Below are 26,255 nucleotides of genomic sequence, written 5' to 3'. Positions count from 1 at the left end.
AGAGGCTCTCGAATGTATGTGGAATGAAGAGCAGGGGCGCTAGGCAACAGTTAAAAATCCAGATGCTGTGAGGAAGAGAGCAGTTGTGATGACGCCCCACCGAGAGGCGCCAGAGAGCCACACGGTGGGAGCTTGTAGGTGTGAGGCCCCCATAGATGGCAAAAAGGGAAAAGGTTTTTATTTATTTTTTTTTTAAATCATTTCTGCGGAAGGCCAGGACAGTCACGTGATATGTAGCTTTGTATGTAGCTTAGTAATTAAATTTAAAGCAGACAATACATCTTTCGATATACAACCAGATTAACAATTAGATCCCACTGCCCAGCGATTTTCAAAATCTATTAGAAATTGTCCTTGTGCTGCCACCTTCCCCCCAAAGTGCCCCACCCTTCCCATGCCCATGTTCTGTATTTTAACTTCCCTGGCGGTCTATTAAACCCGCCAGGGGGCAGCGCTGGGTAGCGGCGAATCGGCGCGGAGTGGCGGCAATCGGAACAAACACGCAGCTAGCAAAGTGCTAGCTGCGTATAACAAAGTAAAAAGTGAGCAAATCGGCCCACCAGGGCCTGAGCTATCCACCGCGGCGGGCTCGGGCTTACCGCTGAGGAGGTTAAACTCTCGCCTCCCGCTGGCGTGACTGCTGGCCTCCTCCGATGTCCCCCGCCACCAAGAGTGCTGGTACCATGTGACTCACACATGTGCCAATGCCACGTCTGGTGCAGGTGCTCGTGGTGACGGCAGATCGGGGGAGGAATTCATTATTCTTAGGTCATTTTCCCAGGTTCACTTTTATCTACTTTTATAATTATTTAGGTACTTATGTCTGTTGTAGTTCGTTGCACAGGGAATGGGGTGGTGGTGGGGGGGGGGGATTTCTGGAATTTTGATAAGGTCTCTTTCACATTAGAGCCCGTTTCCTGCGTTTTGACACAAAGTCAAAACTTTGCGTTCACCAAGGTGAAATTATACTTTCATTTTACCTTTCACACCCGGCGCTGCGTTTCGGTACGTTGCGGTTCAACGCACCCGGGAGCTTTTAATCGTCAGGAGCCGGCGTTTTCCCGTCAGGTGAATTAATAGCTACCGCCGCTGATTGCGTTGCACCGCAGCATCCCGACGACACGCCGCAAGCTATTCAACACGTGCAGGAGAACGGCTCTTGCATGCGTTGTTATGTGAAAGAACCCTAAGAGTTAAATCTAGCGTTTCCATGAAAGATATCTTAGGCCATCCGGGGCTCACTCCGCATGCGCGGGAGCGAGACGGGGAATGCGCACAGCCGCACTGTGCATGCGCTGACTGGCCAAATATACAGGGAGCCCTTAAAGTGAACCTCCGGACTAAACATTTACTCAGCAGAACTGAAAAGGCTTGGTGTTTCTTTAACAATTTCACAGCATCAGAACTTTGTTTTTCTTACCAAAGCATCATTTTTAGCTGCATTTTTAGCTGAGCTCCACCCATCAAAGAAAAAAAGCCCGGGCTTTTTTCCCTGATGCTGTGCAGAGCATAATGGGATTTCCTATGTTGTTATTCACGTTGCCTAGCAACTGGGAGGGGTGATCAGGGCACAGGACAGTTGGAACTGTGTCTCATGCTCCCTGTCACCTCCTTTCAACCAAAAAAGATGGCTGCCCTCATGAAATCAAACATTTGCCTGTTCTTTTAAAACAGGGTGGGTAAGAGATTATATTACCTATCTATTTTAATTAACATAACTAATGTAACTTAATGACAGTATGCTTGTTTAGGCTGGAGTTCCTCTTTAAGGGAGATCAAGGGCGTGGAGGACAGTGCCGAGGGAGCGATCTGCCCGGAGGGGCTGAAGGAAGCCCCGGGTATGTATGATTTTTCTTTTTTTATATCCATCTCTGGTACACTTTAAAGCCTTTAAACACTTCATTGAAATCCAGCTGGGATGACTTCATATTGTACTCTCGGAGTAAATGTGCAATTCTGCTTCATGTTTCTCTTCTTTCTGGGTCATCTACACCTTCTCCTGACATTATGCACGCCGCCAGTCAGCGGGGATTTACTCGCTGTAGCCATTTCAGCAATTTTTTGGATATGCCTGTTAATGACAGAGATCGTCTGGGGACCACAGCATGAAATAACGTTTTTTTTGGGTTTTTTTACCGCAGTACTTCTTTATGACACTAGGAAGTGTTATATATTTTTTTCTCTTGTCTTTAGGTTTTCTGACTACTGATAGGAAGAACTAAGGGCCCAAGGGCCGAAAGAGTAAGCTTTCGGCCCTTGGGCCTTCTCTTACTCTTCTATACATTTAAGTTAGCCAATAAATGGTGTCATCCTCCTGAGTCATAACTTCTTTTTCCTGATAATATGGCAAAAATGACTCCGTGAGTGTGTGTGGAGTAGTGCAGAGGCTTACCGACAGGGCCGTAGCAACAGGGGTTGCAGAGGTTGCGACTGCATCGGGGCCATTGAGCCAGAGGGGCCCCCGAAGGGTCCTGCCTCAACTGCATATTAGCTTTCTATTGGTCCTGTGCTCATAATAATCACTTCTATAGATGCTTTGAATAGTGGTAATCATTAACAAGCTGTTCCCCATTCCCTTCTTGTACCTCTGACTCTGTAGTTGCGGGGGCCCACAGCTCATTACCACACCCACACCTTGCTTGCCCCGGTGTCAGCCTCCGTTTCCCTGCAAAGCAGCCTGTTCTGAAATCCTGGTCGGCGGGATCGATGTATGACACATACATACTACACAGCAAATGCGCAGTATGTCCATTGGGGCCTGAGCCCACTAACGCAGTTGTGTCCACTTTTCAGCATCTGTAACATTGACGTGTTGCTGAAAAGCGGACACAACTGCGCACAATTGCGTTAGTGGGCTCAGGCCCTTAGGGTATTTGGTGACCATGCACTCCACTGACCTCAAGTCCAGTACGCACGCTGGATACGTCTTCCATAGGGAGTGCCCCCCCCCCCCCCCCCCCGCGCGGGTCGGCATCCATGAACCAGAAATAGACCTCTGTCATAGCCCTCCTGTGCCTGCGCAGATGGTGAACGAGCCATTACAAAGTCTGACAAGAGTTGTCTGTGCAAAAAAACAATTTGACACCATGTGGACTGAGGAGACCTCTTTGCTAATTGCATTAATATTATTCACTTGGAGATGTTTGATGAATGAAAGCCAACATATTAACTTTTCTTGGAATCTCCTAACCTATTCCACTTAGCAGTCCCATCCAACATTTCAGCAATATTGATCAAGAAAGTGTTCTCCTGATAATGCACTGCCATATGGCTGCTTGTGGATAATATGCCAGCCCGGAGATGAAATTGCCTTTAAAGAGGAACTCCAGTGAAAATAATGTAATAAAAAGGTGCTTCATTTTTACAATAATTATGTATAGATTATTTAGTCAGTGTTTTCCCATTGTAACATCTTTCCTCTCCCTGATTTACATTCTGACATTTATCACATGGTGACATTTTTACTGCTGGGAGGTGATGTCTTTGGAAGGAAATGCTGCTTGCTTTTTTGGCAGTTGGAAACAGCTGTAAACAGCTGTTATTTCCCACAATGCAACAAGGTTCACAGACAAGAAAATTGTCAGCACCATGGTCCTGACATCACACTGTGGGAGGGGTTTCATCACAATATCAGCCATACAGCGCCCCCTGATGATCCGTTTGTGAAAAGGAAAAGATTTCTCATGGGAAAGCTGGTATCAGCTACTGATTGGGATGAAGTTCAATAATTGATTACGGTTTCTCTTTAAGTATGGCCTTGTTCAACTTCCAAACAGTTTATTTGAGGCTTTAGTGATATCACTTACACAAAATTGGATAGATTTTACAACTCTGATTTAAAGGGGCCTTGTACAAGGTCCAAGTATATGAGTACATTACTATATAGAGAAAAATCTTTCATCACCCTGTTTATATTCTTACATTTCTCACATTTTGTATTGCTGGCAAAGTGCCTCATTGTAGAATGCTTTGTTGTGTGTTCCGAAGTGAGTAGAAACAACGCCTGAGCCCATATGCGATTCCCTTTTGTCTCCTGAGTTTTCTCCTAGGTGATAATTTCACATCTTGTCATAAAATGCCTTTTAAACCACCAAGAAATACTCAAAATAACTTTAATAGTACTTTTTCACCAACATTTGGGTACTTTTTCAATAGTAAAGTGCTGAAAAGTTTGTTTAAAGACAAGATGAAAATTATCTCCAAGGAGATAACTCAGGTGAAAAGGTTAATTACATGTGGCCTCTGGTCTCCCACAGTACACTGGGGCAAAAGGCTGCATAAGTAAATAGCCTAGGTTAAACATCGCTGGGAAAGTAGGGTGACATACCAATACACAGCAGCATACGCATGTAGGAAGTGTTTCTGATGCTGAAACCAGTATAATTTATGCAAAATCGGGTACCTGAACCACTTGACCACTGAGGGGTTTTTACCCCTTTAGAACCAGAGCAATTTTTACCTGTCAGCGCTCCTCCCATTCTTTCGCCAATAACTTAATCACTACTAATCACAACAACATGATCTATATCTTGTTTTTTTTCCACCACCAATTAGGCTTTCTTTGGGAGGTACATTATGCCAAGAATGATTTTATTCTAAATGCATTTTAATTAGAATAATAAGAAAAAAAAATGGGGAAAAAATCATTGTTTCTCAGTTTTGGGCCATTATAGTGTTAAAATAAAACATTCTACGGTGGATAAGACCCACACATTTTATTTGCCCATTTGTCCCGGTTATTGCAACGTTTAAAATATTTCCCTAGTACAATGTATGACGTCAATATTTTATATGGAAATAAAGGTGCATTTTTTTCAGTTTTGCTTCCATCACTAATTACAAGCCTGTAAATTAAAAAAATAACGGCAATATACCCTCATGACATACCTATTAAAAAAGTTCTGTCCCTAAGGTAACTATTTATGCTTTTTTTTAATGTAATTTATTTTTCTATACAAATTTTTTTGGGGGGTACTATGGGAAAGTGTGGGAGGGAAATAGTTAATTTTAAATGCTTTTTGATGTAGTTTTACAATTTGGCCACAAGATGTCCTCACACATTGTTCTCCGATTTCACCTATGTAAGTACGGTATTTGAATCGGAAGTAATGCGTGACACTGACTGTAACACAGGAAAATACAATAGGCAGCATGGTGGCGTAGTGGTTAGCGCTCTCGCCTTGCAGTGCTGGGTCCCCGGTTCATATCCCAGCCAGAGCACTATCTGCAAGGAGTTTGTACTGTATGTTCTCCCCGTGTCTGTGTGGGTTTCCTCCGGGCACTCCTGTTTCCTCCCACATCCCCAAAACATACAGATAAGTTAATTGGCGTCCCCCTAAATTGGCCCTAGACTATGATACATACACTACACGATACATCCATAGACATGTGACTATGGTAGGTATTAGACTGTGAGCCCCTCTGAGGGACAGTTAGTAACAAGACAATATACTCTGTACAGCCCTAAAGTTTATAAGTGGCTATGAGCGCTCCTCAAATACAAACTTTATGTATCTCCAATACGAAATGTGCTGTGCAATCTGTAAACTAAAATGTTCCTCCGTATCTATGGATCGCCACACAGTGGGGGGTAATCACCCTATTAGCAAATATAGTAGTTATCTGTGCAGGCGCTCAACATTAAGTAGTGACAGTTAGTGTTGGGCGAACATCTAGATGTTCGGGTTCGGGCCGAACAGGCCGAACATGTCCGCGATGTTCGGGTGTTCGACCCGAACTCCGAACATAATGGAAGTCAATGGGGACCCGAACTTTTGTGCTTTGTAAAGCCTCCTTACATGCTACATACCCCAAATTTACAGGGTATGTGCACCTTGGGAGTGGGTACAAGAGGAAAAAAAAATTTAGCAAAAAGAGCTTATAGTTTTTGAGAAAATCGATTTTAAAGTTTCAAAGGGAAAACTGTCTTTTAAATGCGGGAAATGTCTGTTTTCTTTGCACAGGTAACATGCTTTTTGTCGGCATGCAGTCATAAATGTAATACATATAAGAGGTTCCAGGAAAAGGGACCGGTAATGCTAACCCAGCAGCAGCACACGTGATGGAACAGGAGGAGGGTGGCGCAGGAGGAGAAGGCCACGCTTTGAGACACAACAACCCAGGCCTTGCATGAGGACAAGAAGCGTGCGGATAGCATGCTTTGTACCACCATGCAGTCATAAATGTAATAAAGATAAGTGGTTCAATAAACAGGGACCACGCGGCAACGCTAACCCAGCAGCAGCACACGTGATGGAACAGGAGGAGGCGCAGGAGGAGAAGGCCACGCTTTGTGAGACACAACAACCCAGGCCTTGCATGAGGACAAAAAGCGTGCGGATAGCATGCTTTGTACCGCCATGTAGTCATAAATGTAATAAAGATAAGAGGTTCCATAAACAGGGACCGGCAACGCTAACCCAGCAGCAGCAGCAGCAGCAGCACACGTGATGGAACAGGAGGAGGCGCAGGAGGAGAAGGCCACGCTTTGTGAGACACAACAACCCAGGCCTTGCATGAGGACAAAAAGCGTGCGGATAGCATGCTTTGTACCGCCATGTAGTCATAAATGTAATAAAGATAAGAGGTTCCATAAACAGGGACCACGCGGCAACGGTAACCCAGCAGCAGCAGCAGCAGCAGCAGCACACGTGATGGAACAGGAGGAGGCGCAGGAGGAGAAGGCCACGCTTTGTGAGACACAACAACCCAGGCCTTGCATGAGGACAAAAAGCGTGCGGATATAGCAGCAATGCTTTTTGCCGCCATGCAGTCATAAATGTAATACAGATGAGAGGTTCAATAAACAGGGACCGGAAACGCTAAACCATCCCAGATGTTCATCGGTCATGTTACTTGGTTGGGGTCCAGGAGTGTTGCGTAGTCGTTTCCAATCCAGGATTGATTCATTTTAATTTGAGTCAGACGGTCTGCATTTTCTGTGGAGAGGCGGATACGCCGATCTGTGATGATGCCTCCGGCAGCACTGAAACAGCGTTCCGACATAACGCTGGCTGCCGGGCAAGCCAGCACCTCTATTGCGTACATTGCCAGTTCGTGCCAGGTGTCTAGCTTCATGCCCGGTTTCAGGTCCAGCGGTGCCAGCCACAAATCCGTCTGTTCCTTTATTCCCCTCCAAATTTCCTCCCCTGTGTGCTGCTTATCCCCAAGGCAGATCAGCTTCAGCAACGCTTGCTGACGCATGCCAACAGCTGTGCTGCACTGCTTCCACGATCCTACTGCTGCTGGTGCTGGGTTAGCATTTCCGGATGAGGTACAGCTTTGAGATGCGTTGGAGGAGAAGGAGTCAGAGAGGTAGGTGCTGCTGTTGTTATCCAGCTGTTTGCGGCGTGGGCAACACCCGCGCCGTAGCAGGTGAGGAATCGCTGCCAGGCTCCACAAGGTTCACCCAGTGCGCGGTAAGGGAGATGTATCGACCCTGGCCGAACGCACTCGTCCAGGTGTCAGTGGTGAGGTGAACCTTGCAGGCAACGGCATTCTTCAAGCTTCGGGTTATTTAGCTGACCACGTGCTCATGCAACTCAGGCACTGCAGAGCGCGCAAAGTGGTAGCGGCTGGGAACAACGTAACGTGGGATGGCCACTGACATCATGCCCTTGAAGCTGTTTGTCTCCACCACTCGATATGGCAGCATTTCGCAGGCCAGAAGCTTGGCTATGCTGGCTGGCTGTTACTGCCACGGCCCGGGGGTCATTTGCTGGCAATTTCCTCTTGTGCTCAAACATCTCAGAGACAGACAACTCAACCGTAGCGCTGCACACCGAAGGGCTGTTGGTTGTTGTGTTTGATGAACACTGGGAGACCTCAAGAGCACTAGTCCGGAAAGTGACAGTGTCAGCATCGTCTGATGTTTGTGAATGTTGTGAACCACGCAATGGCTGGGCTACTGCTGCTGCTGAGGCGGGTCTGGTGGTGAGTCTGGTGAACCCAAGGGAGGCAGTGTTGCTGGTGGTACCCTGTCCTGCCGCGTTTGCCCACAGAGTGGGATGTTTGGATAGAATGTGGCGGCTCATGCTGGTGGTGGAGAGGTTGTTAATACTTTTCCCCCTGCTCAGGCGGGTCTTGCACACCTTGCAAATCGCCATGGTAACATCCTCAGTGCAGTCTTCAAAGAAAGCCCAGACTTTAACTGGCTGAGGACTCGGACCTCGTGCGTGATGTGCTGGTGCTGCTTAACCCACTGCTGGACGCTTGAGAGGTCATCCAAGTAATTATCTGGTCCTGTTCTTTTGGATCTGTGAGGGTTGTTGTCCTGGACAACATGGGCAGTATTGAGTGGGTTTTCTTGGGTGCTCCCCTGTGGCCTGTACGTGAACCGTCAGGGGAAACACCTCTTCCCTTGCCCCTCCCTCTTTCACCGGATTTCTTCCTCATTTCACTTATCCTTAAAGTACACGCTGACTGGCAGCAGTACAGTGGCAGTACAGAAATGCTATACAGTGGTGGGTGAGCGGTGTACCACTATTCCCAGCAGACACAGAACAGTGAACAGAATGCTATATAGTGTGGCTGAGCGGGCGGTGTACCACTATTCCCAGCAGACACAGAACAGTGAACAGAATGCTATATAGTGTGGATGAGCGAGCGGTGTACCACTATTCCCAGCAGACACAGAACAGTAAACAGAATGCTATATAGTGTGGCTGAGCGAGCGGTGTACCACTATTCCCAGCAGACACAGAACAGTGAACAGAATGCTATATAGTGTGGCTGAGCGAGCGGTGTACCACTATTCCCAGCAGACACAGAACAGTGCACAGAATGCTATATAGTGTGGCTGAGCGAGCGGTGTACCACTATTCCCAGCAGACACAGAACAGTAAACAGAATGCTATATAGTGTGGCTGAGCGAGCGGTGTACCACTATTCCCAGCAGACACAGAACAGTAAACAGAATGCTATATAGTGTGGCTGAGCGAGCGGTGTACCACTATTCCAAGCAGACACAGAACAGTGAACAGAATGCTATATAGTGTGGCTGAGCGAGCGGTGTACCACTATTCCCAGCAGACACAGAGTGGCAGTAAACAGAATGCTATATAGTGTGGCTGAGCGAGGTACACAGAGTGGCAGTAAACAGAATGCTATATAGTGTGGCTGAGCAAGCGGTGTACTACTATTCCCAGCAGACACAGAGTGGCAGTAAACAGAATGCTATATAGTGTGGCTGAGCGAGGTACACAGAGTGGCAGTAAACAGAATGCTATATAGTGTGGCTGAGCAAGCGGTGTACTACTGTTCCCAGCAGTGACACAATGACAGGGGGGACCCTGGCTAGCGTGGCTGGAGCGCGAACTACCCTGCCTGCCTACCCAAAGCTAAACCCACAGACAAATGGCGGAGATATGACGTGGTTCGGGTATTTATTTACCCGAACCACGTGACCGTTCGGCCAATCAGAGCGCGTTCGGGTCCGAACCACGTGACCCGTTCGGCCAATCACAGCGCTAGCCGAACGTTCGGGGAACGTTCGGCCATGCGCTCTTAGTTCGGCCATATGGCCGAACGGTTTGGCCGAGCACCGTCAGGTGTTCGGCCGAACTCGAACATCACCCGAACAGGGTGATGTTCTGCAGAACCCGAACAGTGGCGAACACTGTTCGCCCAACACTAGTGACAGTTCCAATTTTTTCAAATCAATAGTAACAGTTCCAATTTCTGGTAATCTTCATAAATTCCACTCAAACAGACAACCCCACACTGGGTACTCTCACCGACTCTGCAGGCTGATTGTGTTACAGATCAGCTAAAACGCGTGTTTTGATGATATCCCATCGGTCTCCAATCCAGCCTTTATCTGGAACTCAAACAGGAATAAACGGACATAGCGTGATCCAGTTTACACTATAACACAAGTGACATCCAGTGTAGCACTTCCACCCGTATAGTGTCAAAAAAACGTGACAGCCCTCCACCAATATTGTGATGGTACTGTTAACCGCTCACCGGATAAAAATGCTGACCACTTGTAGGAGATCAGCTACAGCGCTTTAAGGTCCACCTTCAGGATATGTAGCCCTCTTCCTGGTTACCTTAAACTCAGAAACAGACGCTACATAGCGTAACTCTGTATTTATTAAAAGCTTAAAAACACATCAATACACTCACAAACATCGTTGAGTCATTCAGGGTGAAATTGGATTTTATTTTTTAGTGATATATAAAGTTTATCTCTCATCTGTCTATCTGCTTTCATACAATTTTGTTTTGCTTTTATGGGTAAGCTGTATTTTTTTTTCCTTCGGGCTAAAAAGACACCTCTTTAGACTAAGCCATTCATTTCACTGATATAATCGATGCTGACCTTTTAACAATTGTTAACAATTTGCAAAAAATACGATGTAAAGCTTCTGTAAAGGTAGCCATACACCTAGCAATGATGGGCAGATTCTACCAAGAGACGGATCTCTCTCTAAAGGTGGCCACACACCATACAATTTTTTAAATATCTGTTCAATTTAAGAATTGCAATACATTTTTCTGACTGATTGTAACATTTCACAAATCTGACCAATGTACCCCACACCTATGTTCAATTTTTCCCCAATTATGATAAAAATGATTGGAAACTCTGACAAAATTGCTAGGGTGTGTATATTAATAAATTGACAATCTAACACACACTATACAATCTTTGGAAACTTTGAAGAAAAATATCTGGCATTCCGGATCAATAAAAATAGAAGAAAACAGGAAATCGGATCGGATTTTTCAGTCGAATGAAAAAAAAGCTTTAAAATTTCGGAGATCCGATCGCTTTTATCGAATTGCACTAAAATCGGATCATTTTATTGTATCGTGTGTGGCCATCTTAAGGCCTTGTTCCCATTGTGTTCCAATCACGTTAGCATTTGCGTTGGGCTTTTTTTGCTGCAATTTTTTTTCAATTCCCGGCGCTTGGGTGGGCCTTGCGTTTAAAAGCACTTTTCTAAGCGCTTTTCCGGAGTGTTTTTTTAATTCACTCCCTGACGCAAGTCAGGAAGTAAACTCTTTGACCCAGAAAATAATAAATACTGTACAACGTATTTATTCTTAAAACCGCGAACGCGATCGCTGCACAAAGCGATTTTGGGATCGTTTTGCGATTTCCCTATACCTTCCATTGAGGCAAAAATCGCCTAAAAAATGGTACAGGCAGCGCTTTGCTGAGCGGATCGAAAATGAACCGCTCAGATGTGAACTCTCTCATAGGGAATCATTGCACAAGCACTTTAAGGGCAATTTTTAAAAACGCCACACACGCAGCTGTGTTGCTCCGCCCACCATGTGGGGTGCGTGTGTATGGACAGAGGAGCCCGGAGCCAGCAGCGAACAAGTCAAGGCCACGGACAGGTAACGTATAGTGCACTGCGCATCGGGGGTGGGGGTACATTACACATTAGGGGGAACAGCGTTGGGTGTTTTGTTGCGTTTGTCGCTCGTCCTGATATCGTTTGCCACTACCGTCATGTGCCCAATATAGCAAGTCGGCCCTACATCTCGCAGCATGTCCACCGATTAATGCAACCAATTTCGCCCCAAAACTGGTCACATCGTCGATCGGACATGCACTCGTTGGCACCAATTTTCATCCAATTATAATAATTGAATCGGACACCGGACGGTCGATCAGCCACCAAGTCGCCCGATATATGGCCACCTTTAGTACATAACACGCCACCATCATCTGGGAGAAACGCCGCAATAAAGATATAATTTGCTTTTTGCACTTCGTTGTTATGAAATGTCTGTTTTCAGAAATTAAACCCGCAGGAATCGGCGTTTCTCCGCATTATCAGTCTGGAGACGAGTTGTTCGCGGGACATAATTCATTTTGGGAATGCAGTTATGCGCAGGGAAATGAAAGATAAAATATATTAAAATGCTAACGTGAGCCAATTCAGGGGACTGCAGAGGCGACAGCGTTCAGATATGATTTCCCAGGATGTTTTTTTTAAGGTTGTTCGCATGAATTTTTTGCGTGCAATACTGGTTTGGGGATTTGGGGTATATTTTGCCTGTCTGATTTTGTATTTTGCCCATGTGATTTTGCCATGTAAGGGTGGAGATTCTCAACACATTGCACCTCAATGGGTGCTTTAGCTGGTCTCGGGAGGTATTTGAGCTTGTCATAGTCAATCCTCTTTCCTAAGATTTAGGGCTCGTTTCCACTATTGCGGTGCAGAATCGCCTGGATTCCACCGCTGTTGAAATTCCATGAATTAGCATGCGGATGCGAATTTTTGCGCGTTTTTTGCCGCGAATTCGCATGCGAATTCGCATAGGTGAGGGTATATGCGAAATTAACCATGTCACTGCCTGTTTGAATTACATTGGTACCTATGCGAATTTGCATGCGAATTCGCATGAAAATTCGCATACCATAGCCGCATGCGAATTTCCTATTAAATACATTAGCGGCGATTCGCATGCATTCCACTCGCAGGCGAATTCGTTGGCTCTTTTGTGCGTTTTTTTACCGCTGAAAAAAACGCACCTCAACAACGCTACAGTGGAAACAGGCCCATCCACTTGCATTACATGTGCGAATCTGCATGCGTTGGACGCATGCAGATTCGCGATAGTGGAAACGAGCCCTTAGGATAAAAAAAAAACAAAAAAACGATAATGGGTATGATACATAAAAACCCCCAATAAGTATTATTTGTTGCAGAGCCGGGACAAGGTCCTCCAGCTCCCAAGGCTGAGACACCAAAGTGCGCCCCTCCATCCCTCCCACCCCAGCTGTCACACACTGATTGCTATCAGACTAAGAGGGCCACAGGGCCCACAACCTCCCCAACACCTTAATCTCTAGTTATCTGGCTTGCAGTCACTGCCATGTATCCCCTTTTCTTATTTCTTTCTGCTTCAAACACAATTAGGAATGACAGCTGAATGAATTCTGCGCCCCCTCCTACACTACGCCCTGACGCTGGAGCCTCTCCAGCCTATGCCTCGGCCCGGCCCTGATTTGTTGTCTGTAATAACATTAACCTTTTGGGGACTGCTTATAGTAAATCCTACGCCGCACTTGTAGCTGCCTAAGCCTGATGCGGCGTACGATTTACATCACCTACCGTTTTTGCTCCTGATGCGATCGTGCGCACCCGAGAGGGGAGATTAAGCTGTCATATGACAGCTGACATCTCCCCTCAGTGATCAAGAGCCATCACGATTGGCTCCTGATCATGTGATCATTACGATCGCCGGCGGATTGTAGTGATCACTATTACAGCAGTGGCGGTCTGAGGGGAAGAAGAGGTCAGGGACTCACTTTCCTGACATTACCCCTGGCGATCGATTTTCCCTGAAATTTCATATTACGATGCGTAAATGCAAATTTCGATGCAAAATTTTGCATTTGCTAAATTTCGGCCCATCACTACTCCCGGTAGTGGCAGTCATGAAAAAAAAAAGGACAGTACCAGCTGCCACCAGTGATACCGGCCTGCTAGTAAATAAAATATCCCCTTACCTCGTGGATTCCAAAGTGTGCATAGGAGTCAAAGTAATAATCTCTGGAGGTCATCTCTTCTGGATTCAGGAGTTTGGCCATCTTGCCTCTCCCTGGACAACTCGATTGTATTGGCTGGTGTATGACATGCTGAGAGGTAAGCACGGGTCTTGGGACTACCACTGGTTGGATTGCTTGCGAAGGACCGCCACAAACCTAGAAGAAAGATAGGCACAGAGCTCATTCATCTTTAATGAATTAAAGGACAACTGAAGTGAGAGTTATAGGGAGGCTGCCATATTTATTTCCTTTTAACTAATACCAGTTACCTGGCTGTCCTGCTGATCCTCTGCCTCTAATACTTTCAGCCATAGACCCTGAACAAGCATGCAGCAGATCAGGCGTTTCTGACATTGTTGTCAGATCTGACAAGATCACTTGAAGTGAGAGGGAGATGGAGGCTGCCATATTGCTTTCCTTTTAAGCAATGCACATTTCCTGGCCGTCCTGCTGATCCTCTGCCTCTGAGGCTGGAAGCACACTTGGCTGTGCAGAAGACTATGAGTTTTCTTCCTTGGGACGGGACCGCAAATGCGAAGACCCAACCAGATGAATTTGTACGCGACAAGACTGAGTGCAAAAATTGGGCGACACGGAAGCCAATGAAGGGTGTCTGTTCCCACTAGGCTGGTGGCCACATGCAGATCACTCACCTGTCCCAGTATAGATAGTCAGATGTGCCCCCAAGCATTACGTATCCCCCCAGTATAGATAGTCACATGTACCCCCAAGGATTCATTATTCCCCCCAGTATAGATAGTCAGATGTGCCCCCCAGGACTAGGTATCACCTCAGTATAGATAGCCAGATGTGCCCCCAGGATTAGGTACCCCCCCCCCCCAGTATAGATAGCCAGATGTACCCCCAAGGATTAGGTATCCCCCCAGTATAGATAGCCAGATGTACCCCCAAGGATTAGGTATCCCCCCAGTATAGATAGCCAGATGTACCCCCAAGGATTAGGTATCCCCCCGGAATAAATAGCCAGATGTGCCCCCAAGGATTAGGTATCCCCCAGAATAGATAGCCAGATGTACCCCCAAGGATTAGGTATCCCCCAGGAATAGATAACCAGATGCACCCCCAAGGATTAGGTATCCCCCCAGTATAGATAGCCAGATGTACCCCCAAGGATTAGGTATTCCCCCGGAATAGATAGCCAGATGTACCCCCAAGGATTAGGTATCCCCCCGGAATAGATAGCCAGATGTGCCCCCTAGCATTATGTAGCCACCCAGTATAGATAGCCAGATGTGCCCCCTAGCATTAGGTATCCCCCCAGTACAGATAACCAGATGTGCCCCCTAGCTTTATGTAGCCACCCAGTATAGATAGCCAGATGTGCCCCCTAGCATTAGGTATCCCCCCAGTACAGATAGCCAGATGTACCCCCAAGGATTAGGTATCCCCCCTGTATAGATAGCCAGATGTACCCCCAAGGATTAGGTAGCCCCCCTGTATAGATAGCCAGATGTGCCCCCTAGCATTAGGTAGCCCCCCAGTATAGATAGCCAGATGTACCCCCAAGGATTAGGTATCCCCCCGGAATAAATAGCCAGATGTGCCCCCAAGGATTAGGTATCCCCCAGAATAGATAGCCAGATGTACCCCCAAGGATTAGGTATCCCCCAGGAATAGATAACCAGATGCACCCCCAAGGATTAGGTATCCCCCCAGTATAGATAGCCAGATGTACCCCCAAGGATTAGGTATCCCCCCGGAATAAATAGCCAGATGTGCCCCCAAGGATTAGGTATCCCCCAGAATAGATAGCCAGATGTACCCCCAAGGATTAGGTATCCCCCAGGAATAGATAACCAGATGCACCCCCAAGGATTAGGTATCCCCCCAGTATAGATAGCCAGATGTACCCCCAAGGATTAGGTATTCCCCCGGAATAGATAGCCAGATGTACCCCCAAGGATTAGGTATCCCCCCGGAATAGATAGCCAGATGTGCCCCCTAGCATTATGTAGCCACCCAGTATAGATAGCCAGATGTGCCCCCTAGCATTAGGTATCCCCCCAGTACAGATAGCCAGATGTGCCCCCTAGCATTATGTAGCCACCCAGTATAGATAGCCAGATGTGCCCCCTAGCATTAGGTATCCCCCCAGTACAGATAGCCAGATGTACCCCCAAGGATTAGGTATCCCCCCTGTATAGATAGCCAGATGTACCCCCAAGGATTAGGTAGCCCCCCTGTATAGATAGCCAGATGTGCCCCCTAGCATTAGGTAGCCCCCCAGTATAGATAGCCAGATGTACCCCCAAGGATTAGGTATCCCCCCGGAATAAATAGCCAGATGTGCCCCCAAGGATTAGGTATCCCCCAGAATAGATAGCCAGATGTACCCCCAAGGATTAGGTATCCCCCAGGAATAGATAACCAGATGCACCCCCAAGGATTAGGTATCCCCCCAGTATAGATAGCCAGATGTACCCCCAAGGATTAGGTATTCCCCCGGAATAGATAGCCAGATGTACCCCCAAGGATTAGGTATCCCCCCGGAATAGATAGCCAGATGTGCCCCCTAGCATTATGTAGCCACCCAGTATAGATAGCCAGATGTGCCCCCTAGCATTAGGTATCCCCCCAGTACAGATAGCCAGATGTGCCCCCTAGCATTATGTAGCCACCCAGTATAGATAGCCAGATGTGCCCCCTAGCATTAGGTATCCCCCCTGTATAGATAGCCAGATGTACCCCCAAGGATTAGGTAGCCCCCCTGTATAGATAGCCAGATGTGCCCCCTAGCATTAGGTAGCCCCCCAGTATAGATAGCCAGATGTACCCCCAAGGATTAGGTAGCCCCCCGGAATAGATAGCCAGATGTGCCCCCAAGCAATCCCCCTGGTATAGATAGCCAGATGTGCCCCCCAGGATTAGGTAGCCCCCCTGTATAGATAGCCAGATGTGCCCCCTAGCATTAGGTAGCCCCCCTGTATAGATAGCCAGATGTGCCCCCCAGGATCAGGTACCCCAAAGTATAAATTGACAGCTGTATTCCCCAGTATTAGGTAGTCTCCCCCTAGTATAGATAGGAAGAATGTCCCCCCGTTTTAGGTAGTCTCCCCCCATATACAGGCAGGAGCGACAGTACAACTCACATGTCAGCACCACCAGGAACTTCTTCAAGCCTTCTCTCGCACCCCCCATCGCACAGTTCCGTATCTCTTCTCCAACTCCTCCAGTGGTGCAGTAATGAGAGGCACCACTAGGGGGCAGCATAGAGGAAACAAAGAACTGTGCGATGGGGAGACGCAGGCGGCCCGCCTTGCTTTAATTGTAGCGCCGGTGCTCCAACACTTTATCCTACACGTCGAACTAACCTACATCCCATAGACTTTTACTATCCCTTCCCCTCCCCCAACCCTAACCCTCCTGGTATACGTTTGACAGTGGATGTCGGCAGTGGTGCTCACCGCCAGGTCATGATCACGCTTACGCGTGGATTCACGACCATTTTGACGCATTCCGCCTCGGACACGAAAATCCGTGAATAGATTTTCAACCACGAAAATCTACTTCGGCTACGCGTGAATGCGAACAGAAATCCGCATTCACGCTCGTGAAACCCGGCGCTGAAGTCGTGGTTTGCAGAAATGCGTCAAACTATGCGGAAGTGACACATTGCAGGCCAATCAGAGTGCCCCAGCCAGGCCCTAGCAACCAATCACAGGAGAGGAGCTATGCCCTCCCCTCCTGAATATAAAGCGGCGGCCATGATGGAAAAGCTCTGTCCTTGCTAGACTGTGGTGCTGAGAGGATTATCTCCAGGCCATTGTTGTTTGAGCAAGTGCATTTATTGTGTTAAAAACAAAGCGTTTTTTTTTGCTAACACTGCTCTTATACTGTACACAGTTAGCTAGTCAGTGAGTGATTGCTGTAGTTAGTTGTAGTCAGTGTAGTGTAGTGGGAGTGTGGGAGTCTAGTGATTATTTAACTGTGTGTAGTGCTGTGCAGGCAGGTTCAGTGCTGCAGTGTAGTGGGAGTGGGGATTATCTGTGTGTAGTGCAGGCAGGCAGGTTAGTGCAACTGCAGTGTTCACTTGTATATTCCAGTGACAGTTATACACTTGTACTATTTGCAGGCAGCCAGTCACACCGCCGGCGCCACCACTCTCTGCCAGCGCTGTTCATTCATTCTGTCAGTGACCTTGTGCCGTGCCCAGTGCCCACTGCTCGCTCGCTGGCATATGAGCATCTCATTACACAGTGTGACATCCTTGTGTGCCCACTGCATCCTTCAGTGACCTAGTTGTATATCCAGTGCCCACTGCTGTGCCCACTGCATCCTTCAGTGACCTTGTACTGTGCCCACTGCATCCTTCAGTGACCTAGTTGTATATCCAGTGCCCACTGCTGTGCCCACTGCATCCTTCAGTGACCTTGTACTGTGCCCACTGCATCCTTCAGTGACCTAGTTGTATATCCAGTGCCCACTGCATCCTTCAGTGACCTTGTACTGTGCCCACTGCATCCTTCAGTGACCTTGTACTGTGCCCACTGCATCCTTCAGGGACCTAGTTGTATATCCAGTGCCCACTGCTGTGCCCACTGCATCCTTCAGTGAACTTGTACTGTGCCCACTGCATCCTTCAGTGACCTAGTTGTGTATCCAGTGCCCACTGCTGTGCCCACTGCATAATTTTTTGGCCAGCACTATGACGCTGTGCTGCTACTACTACCACCAGTATGTTGCCATGGTCCTTCTGTGCTGCTGAATTGACCGCCCGCATTGTCCTCCTCCTCCTGACTCACTCGCTTCCACCAATGTACTCTGTCTGCGTTCACACTGCCCGGGTCACCGGGTGCATTTAATTTTTTGGCCAGCACTATGACGCTGTGCTGCTACTACTACTACCAGTATGTTGCCGTGGTCCTTCTGTGCTGCTGAACTGACCGCCCGCATAGTCCTTCTCCTGACTCAGTCGCTACCACCACTGCACTCTGCGTTCACACTGCCCGTGTCCACTGACAACTCTGCTGCGATGTCATTGCTAATTGCTGCAAAAAAAAACAAAACAAAAAATTACAAAAACCTCTCTGGGGCCTTTTTGGCGTCAGCCACTCATCCTCCTCCAGCGGTACCTTCGCCGCCAAGTGCCATTGGAACTCGCCTTCACCTCTTTGACTGCTTAACGCGTATATCCCTTTTTAAAACCACTTATTACCAATTAATAGCCCCATTTAAAGTGTTGATTTCACTTTAAAATCCATTTTCTCTAGAAAAAAAAAATTGGGGGGAATTTTTTATGTTGAAGTTATGTTGCCCCTTATCACCTCGATAATCCATGCAATTTGGGGGATTGTAGCATGTATGGGGGCTTTGTTATTAACGTTAAAAGAAAATCCGCCTCCGGGCGGGAATCCACGCGTGATTACGCCATTCACGGCAGAAAATCCGCGTGGTTGCGTGGACGCGAACGAAAATCTGCATGCGGCGGGGCCGAATGCGGATTTTTTTTTGCAACCACGCGGATTTCCGAATTCGTGGATGAGGCACATCCGAGCATCCCTGCATGTCGGCTAATTCGACGTGTAGGTTATCACGTCGGAACACCCGGCCCTGCAAGCAGACGGGTGAGCAGACGGTTGGCGAGTGGCGACCCAAACCAAGCGGATGGAATGTGAAAGCGGTCAGCGCCTCATCTCCGTACCCTTCCTGCATCCACTGCGTTCGCGTCCTAGTGTGAACAGGCCCCAGGCAGCGAGTTGTGCAGTTTTAAAAACACACTTAGAAAAACGCAGAGATATGCATTTTACTATGCGGCCCATAGACTTTTATTGTGTGTAATAACGCATGTGTCTTCTGCATTCTTCAAAGACACGGCCTTTCTGCAAAGTGTGCTCCCTGCCTCATGCTTTTACCCATAGACCCCTGAACAAGCATGCAGCAGATCAGATGTTTGACTGAAGTCTGAGTAAATTAGCTTCATGCTTGTTTCAGGTGTGTGATTCAGACACTACTGATGCCAAAGAGATCAGCAGGACAGCCAGGCAACTGGTATTGTATGGCAGCCTCCATATTGCTCTCAATTCAGGTGTCCTTTAAATGCAAACTATACAGTTTTTTTTTGTTTGTTTTATAAAATAGCAACCTGCACACAAAGGGCTTGATTCACTAACTGTGATAACTGATATCAAGGTCGCGCTTGCATTTTGCGTGCGTTATAATGCACATAACGGGTTTTGCATGCAACTGCAAATTTTCGCGAGCAAACGTGATATCAGTTAACACGGTTTAATGAATCAAACCCAAAAAGTGTGCAAGTGTATTTTTACATGATTTTTTTTTTAACCATTTCTGTTAAATCCCAGTTTAAAGGGGAGGAACCTTTAAATCATGCAAAGCCTTATAAGTTTTCAGTAACAAAGCATCAAAAGTAAATATGCCCTTAGAGGCAGCACTCTTGGCCCAAAACCCTTTTTTAACCTAACATTACATTTCAGCTGAAACAAGTATGACTAGATCTAGTCAGAACTAAAAGGAATCCTTGTCAGAAGAAAGTGGTGAGCTTCTGAGAGGAACTGAAAGGTAAGAACGTATTATTCATTTGCAGGTACATAATGTGTTTATCAGCCACAAAATCAAATTCCATTTACCCACTGCTCTGTTTTTATTATACAGGCTACAACCTGACCCTGCAGTGCAAGTATTTCAATACACATTTCTGCTCTAATGAATACAACCTCAGTCAGCCTGCCTCCTTTATGGTACATTGCCTGGGAGAGGGAAGCGTGTTATCTCCCCGCCTACATTCCTGCTCCTCACTGATTGGCTGAGGGCAGTTCAGTGTGACAGACTGAGGCGTAGAAGGGAAATACACCTCACCCCTCTGCAAAAGCTGCTGAAGTATGAACTATGCTGTGTTCACATGTAATTTCAGAGCAAGCTAAATATGACAGTGCAGTTTCTAGGGGGAAAAAGAGGGTAAGGGAGGAAATGACATCAGGATTGGCTTCAGTCAGATGCAGTTAAAGGGAACCTGAACTGAGGAAAATTATTTAAAATAAACACATGATGTAGCTGCAAATGAATATTACATACTTACCTCGCCATCAGTTCCTCTCAGACGCTCACCGTTTTCTTCTAACAATGATCCCTTCCAGTTCTGACAAGATTTTGTCAGAACTGAAATATACCAGCTGCTAAATTGGAACACAGTTCCCATTCATTCAAGTCTTCGAGTGAATGACCGCTGCCGTCTATGAGACAAAACCCGATACTTACATGGCCATGCATAACTTCCTCTCTGCGTAGTGATACTATGCATACGGAAGTTATGCGTGAGAACATCTTGTGGTCAAAAAGTAAAATTAAATCCAAAAATATTTTTTTAAAATAAAAAGACCTAGTTTTACTTTTTAAATTAACCCCTTACCTACCACACCCCCTAATAGTTGCCAGAACATTTTTTTTTTTAGTAAAAAAAAAAAATTACAATAAAAAAAAAAAACATAAATAGTTACCTTAGGGTTATGGACTGAACTTTTTTAATTAAGTATGTCGAGAGGGTATATTACTGTTACTTTATAAATTATGAGCTTGTAATTATGGATGGATGCAAAACTGAAAAAATGCACCTTCATTTCCAAATAAAATATTGGTGCCATACATTGTACTAGGGGAACATTTTAAACATTGCAATAACCGAGACAAATGGGCAAATAAAGTGGGTTTTAATAACGGTAGCATGTATTATTTTAAAACTATAGTGGCTAAAAACAATGATTTTTTCCATTTTTTTTTCTTCTTTTTCCTGTTAAAATGCAGTTAGAATACACTAATTCTTAGCAAAAAAAAAAAAACCCATAGAAAGCCTAAGATATAGATTGTTTCGTTGTGAAAGGTAGTAATAAAGTTATAGGCGAATTAATGGAAGGAGAGCTGACAGGTGAATTTTTTTTTTTAAAGCGGTAGGATTAGCCATACTATGCCAGGGGGAAAAAAACACATATATAAGTAGATAAATATTGATCTACTTGCATAACACATGTATTTTAATGTCCACGTTTTGATTTCAGTGAATTTTATATAGTAAATGAAGAGAATTCTGTTCCTGGTGGGGGCCATGTCTTTTGCCCACAGTTTGAGGCTAAATCCTGATGTCATTTCTGCCCTTAATTTTTTTTTCTTTTCTCCTCCAATCGCTGCGTCACCTCATCCTTGCTTGTAAACACAAGTGAGCAGAGGATCAGGTTTCAGCTAGTCAGCTAGGCAGGGAAATTAATAATAAATAAAATAAATAATAAAAAATAAAGAGGAGGAAGGAATATATTATAGATAAAAAGAACCCCCAGCATGCAACTGTTTGGCACTGATTATTAAAGAGCCAGTGCTCCTAAAGTATTTGATAATTCCAAACCATAAGGCTGCTTCCACACAGGGACGTTACAGGCGCACGTTAGTGCAGCCTGTAACGCTCCCCAACTCACAGCAATACAAAGTTAATGGGGCTGTTCACACTGCCCATGTTGCGTTACATGTAACGCTGCACGTTTTACACAACGTGCAGCATACTATAGCGTTCCAGCGGCTTAAGCCGCGTTAGACTGTTTGCACATGCTCAGTGTTGGGGCGGAGAGGAGGCAGGGAGAGGCCGCTACAGTAGCCGCGCACATCGCTACTCAATATGCACTGCACTGGTGGCCGCTGATTGGCTGGCGGTACCACGTGATGCGGAGTGTTTCACTCCGCATCACGTGGTCCCGCCGGCCAATCAGCGCCACTCTCACTGCCCTAATGCGGAAAGAGCCGCTTAACGCGGCTCACTCAACGTCCTCTACCAACACCGGCAAGCGTTGCGTTAGGGGACGTTATGCGACCATAACGTCCACTATAACGCAACGTCCCGGTGTGTAACTAGCCTTACAGCAGAAAAAGTTTTTAAATTTTTAAATGCAGGATTAGCATCTTTATCACTTAGTACACTCAGACCAGTTGCTGTTGAAATAAGGCTGGTTTCACACCAGGACGTTGCGTTTAGGGGACGTTATGGTCGCATAACGTGCCCCTAACACAACGCCTGGTGCTCCCTGCTTTGGATGTCAGAGTGAGCCGCGTTGTGCAGCTCACTCTGGCGTCCGTGATGCCGTGATGCGTACTCTTGGACGCATGCGGCATCACGTGGTCCCGCTGGCCAATCGCCGCACAGAGCGGCCGCTCCAGGAAGTAAACACTGCACGTCACTGAGTGCAGTGAATATTAATTAGCCATGTGCCTGGCTGCTCTCTGCTCCTCCCCAACGTTACTGAGCATGTGCAAACAGTCTAACGCGGCTCTGCCGCTTACAAAGTACTGCATGCAGTACGTTATATTATGGCGCAGCGTTACTGTGTAACGCAACGTGGGCACTGTGAACAGCCCATTTATTTTTAATTGCTGTGCGGTGGGGTGCGTTACAGGCTGCACTAACGTGCGCCTGTAACGTCCCACTGTGAAAGCAGCCTAAGGGGAAAAACCCTTGGAGGTGAAGTGGTTAAATTTTACAATTTTCCATGATAATGGTCCTTTAAGTAAGAGAACACTAAATATGTAGACACTGTCCCCGCTATGACCTTAGCATATTCCAGGCTTTTTTGTTTATTGGACTATACTTGAAATTATTTGTAAGAAGTAGTAAGACCGATGAACCATTTTTAGCATTACATACAGCATTGATCTTCTGTAAATGAAATATTCCCAATAAATACATTTTCTAGGGCTCCAACCTTGAGCCGCTCGATAGGCTGCAGGATGGGGAAATCATTTTTCCTGGAAGGCATCTAAATTACTGCTACACCAGATGACAGATTTTATTAGTTATTTTTCCAAGGAGCCCTATTCAGCAACGGCATCGGAACGTAGCGTTGACCGTATGTCATGGCGATCCGCCAGAGAACGCAATACAACTCCACCAAGAACTGTAACCCTGTAATCTGCCGCATGTCACAAAGCGATAAGCATGTGTGTGCATGGAATGGAATATTAGAAAGGTAAATCTTTGCTAAACCTGGCTAATAGAATCGATGAATCGGACACATCACCATCAGGGGAAATTTCATGTCAAAATGATATGTAGTTCCAGAAATACACAATGCTGTAAATGAATGTGAACTGGAATTCTTAGTTCCCTCATTGGTATGGGAAACCACCAATCACTCTGCAGCAAAAGATCATGTGTAGTGCAGGTACGGGATGGGGGTGGGGGGGGGGGGGGGGGCGTACATCAAATAAGGGCGCCAGGAAAAAAGGGGAATAGACAAAATTTGAAAATATTGTCTGTAACAAAGCGTTTATTGTTTCTTTATCTGAGATAGAATAATAAATATGTTAAAATAACGGTAATAAAAAGGGCACCGGCAGGAGACAAAATCGCAAAATATCATCTATAACAATGAAAACGAAGATATAGTTACAGTTGTAATAAGCACAGTAAAACATTGGCAAATATTACTGATATTTTACGACTACTAAACCTGAGTTATCTCCTAGGAGATTGTCATATTATCTTTAAAATAACTTTTAAGCATTTTTACAATTGAAAAAGTACCAAAAAGTGGGTGAAAAGGTTCTACCAAAATTATTGTGAGTATTTTCTTGATTGCCGGGGGTTTAAAAGGCATTTTATGACAAGGTGTGAAAATTTCACCTAGGAACTAAGAAGAAAAAGTGAATTGCATAAGAGGCAGAGGGCCATATGCAATTAACTTTTTCCCCTATATTTTACCCATAGGAGATATTTTCTTTTCTATTTAAAATAGTTTTTTCAGCACTTTGCCATTGAAAAAGAACCAAAAAGCACCCGTAGGTGAAAAAGTAGTTTCAAAATTAAAAGTTTTGTTTTGCTTACTGGCATTTTAAAAGACATTTCATTGACAAGTTTTGAAATACCACCTGGGAGAAAATGTAGGGAAAAAGTTCATTGCATATGGGCCAGGACATTTATATTGTGCATTTCTCCTGGCGAACTCCAAGCGCCAGAGCTGCAGCCACTTAACGCGCATTCCACGGGCAACCAAATTACTTGTACCGCCTACAGCTGATACAGAATACTGCTGCCAGACTGCTAACCAACCAACCAACCCCGTCACTGCCACATAACAACAGTCCTGCACTCCCTTCACTGGCTACCTATAGAATGGAGGGTCCTATTCAAGATCGGCCTACTGACATTTCAATCCCTGAATAATCTGGGCCCTGGATACGTGAAAGATATGTTGCAGCTGCGTAGCAATCCCCGCATTCTCAGATCCACAGGTTCTAATAATCTCGTCATACCCAAAGTCCACTTGGAAACTTTTGGTCCCAGAGCCTTATGTCATGCTGCCCCTACGTTACGGAACTCCTTACCTCAGCATATTAGGACTGCTCCATCTCTGGACCAGTTTAAAGCCAAACTGAAACACACCTATTCAGTTTGTCATTTGCAGAATTAAAATGTTGTTGTGTTGATACTTCATCCTACTACCAATTACTGAATCTAAGAGAGCCAGTGGTGGCTCCGGCTTCAAATGTTTTTTTCAATTTTTTTTTTTTGGGGGGGGGGGGGGGGGTAGTTGGCACTTAAAGGGGGCACAATGGCTGGCAGGTTGTGGCTTGAGCCGAGATTCTAACCCTGGCTAGGCAGCAGCTATCCAGCAAGGGGTTAAAGAGGTGTAGGAGGTGGTCCTCACGCTGTCCATTTTCTTAACGTCTTCCAGACCTTGATGATTGAAATCTATGTCCTGTTTATGTCCTGTTCTTCCTGCCAAGGCGTAGATTTCAATCATCCCCGCCGAGTGCCCCCCACCATTGTCTGCGACGCTGCACCTGCTCGCTCTGCTGTCTCACAGACGGCAGAGCTTCCGTGTTGTGGTCTCGAGCAATTTTATTGGCTCCAGATCCCGTGATTGCTGTGAGCCATTCACAGAAATCACAGCTCTTAAAAGGGCACAGACAGCTAGGGTCTTAAAGTGGCCAGAGCCTTCGGATCCGCAAGGGGTTAAAATGTAGAAAATGTCTATACAGTACTTAGAACTAGTAGTGCAAGCACAGCAAAATGTACTTTTACCAAGTTTTAAAACTATATTTACTTTGAACTTTTTAAAATCAATTTTCTCAAAAACTACAATGTATTTTTGAAAAAAAAAACATTTTTTGACTTGTTACCAATAGTCAAGACAAGACAAGAGTCAAATAACAATGATATTGTGCTTTTCCCCAGTACTACTGCGCCTGTGCAGGGTGCTCCCATCCACGTCAGCACGGCCCCGAGTGGCGCAGAAGCTGCTGACCTGGCTGGGTCGGCGGGAGCTACGGAGGGGACCGCAGAAGAATGGCAGCCAGCCGAGCTACAACAAGGGACACAGAGACATCAAGGGGCAGAGGCGGCCTTAGAGTATGCGGGGCCTGGGGCGAGAGTCGTATGCGGGGCCTAGAGACATATCACACACACACACTTTGGAAACACGCACTCTGTATAGTTTAGATAGGTAGGTGCCCCGCAGTATAGATTAGTAAGGTAGGTGCCGGGCAGTATAGATTATAGGTGCCTGCAGTACAGATTAGATAGGTAGGTGCTTTGCAATATAGATTAGATAGGTTCCTGCAGTACAGATTAGATAGGTGCCCGCAGTATAGATTAGATAGGAGCCCACAGTATAGATTAGATAGGTGTCTGCAGTATAGATTAGATAGATAGATGGATGCCCTGCAGTATAGATTAGATAGGTGCCTGCAGTATAGATTAGATAGGTGTCTGCAGTATAGATTA

At 46.1% G+C, this 26,255-nt stretch overlaps 1 protein-coding gene across 3 annotated transcripts in view; it reads right to left on the bottom strand.

Moving 5' to 3' along the window:
• The window catches only part of PRMT8 (protein arginine methyltransferase 8), a 262,574-nt gene that overhangs the window by 116,909 nt on the left and 119,410 nt on the right, over nt 1–26,255 (bottom strand). For all 3 annotated transcript variants that reach the window (XM_068273128.1, XM_068273127.1, XM_068273129.1), the window contains exon 2: nt 13,478–13,672. In XM_068273128.1, coding sequence (XP_068129229.1) covers nt 13,478–13,672 — 195 coding nt within the window. The remainder of the gene's footprint in view (nt 1–13,477; nt 13,673–26,255) is intronic.

Source organism: Hyperolius riggenbachi, chromosome 3 (assembly GCF_040937935.1).
Source record: "Hyperolius riggenbachi isolate aHypRig1 chromosome 3, aHypRig1.pri, whole genome shotgun sequence".
NCBI classification, from domain to species: domain Eukaryota; kingdom Metazoa; phylum Chordata; class Amphibia; order Anura; family Hyperoliidae; genus Hyperolius; species Hyperolius riggenbachi.
Note: the sequence above shows the minus strand (reverse complement) of the source record. Positions and strands in the feature narration are given on the sequence as shown.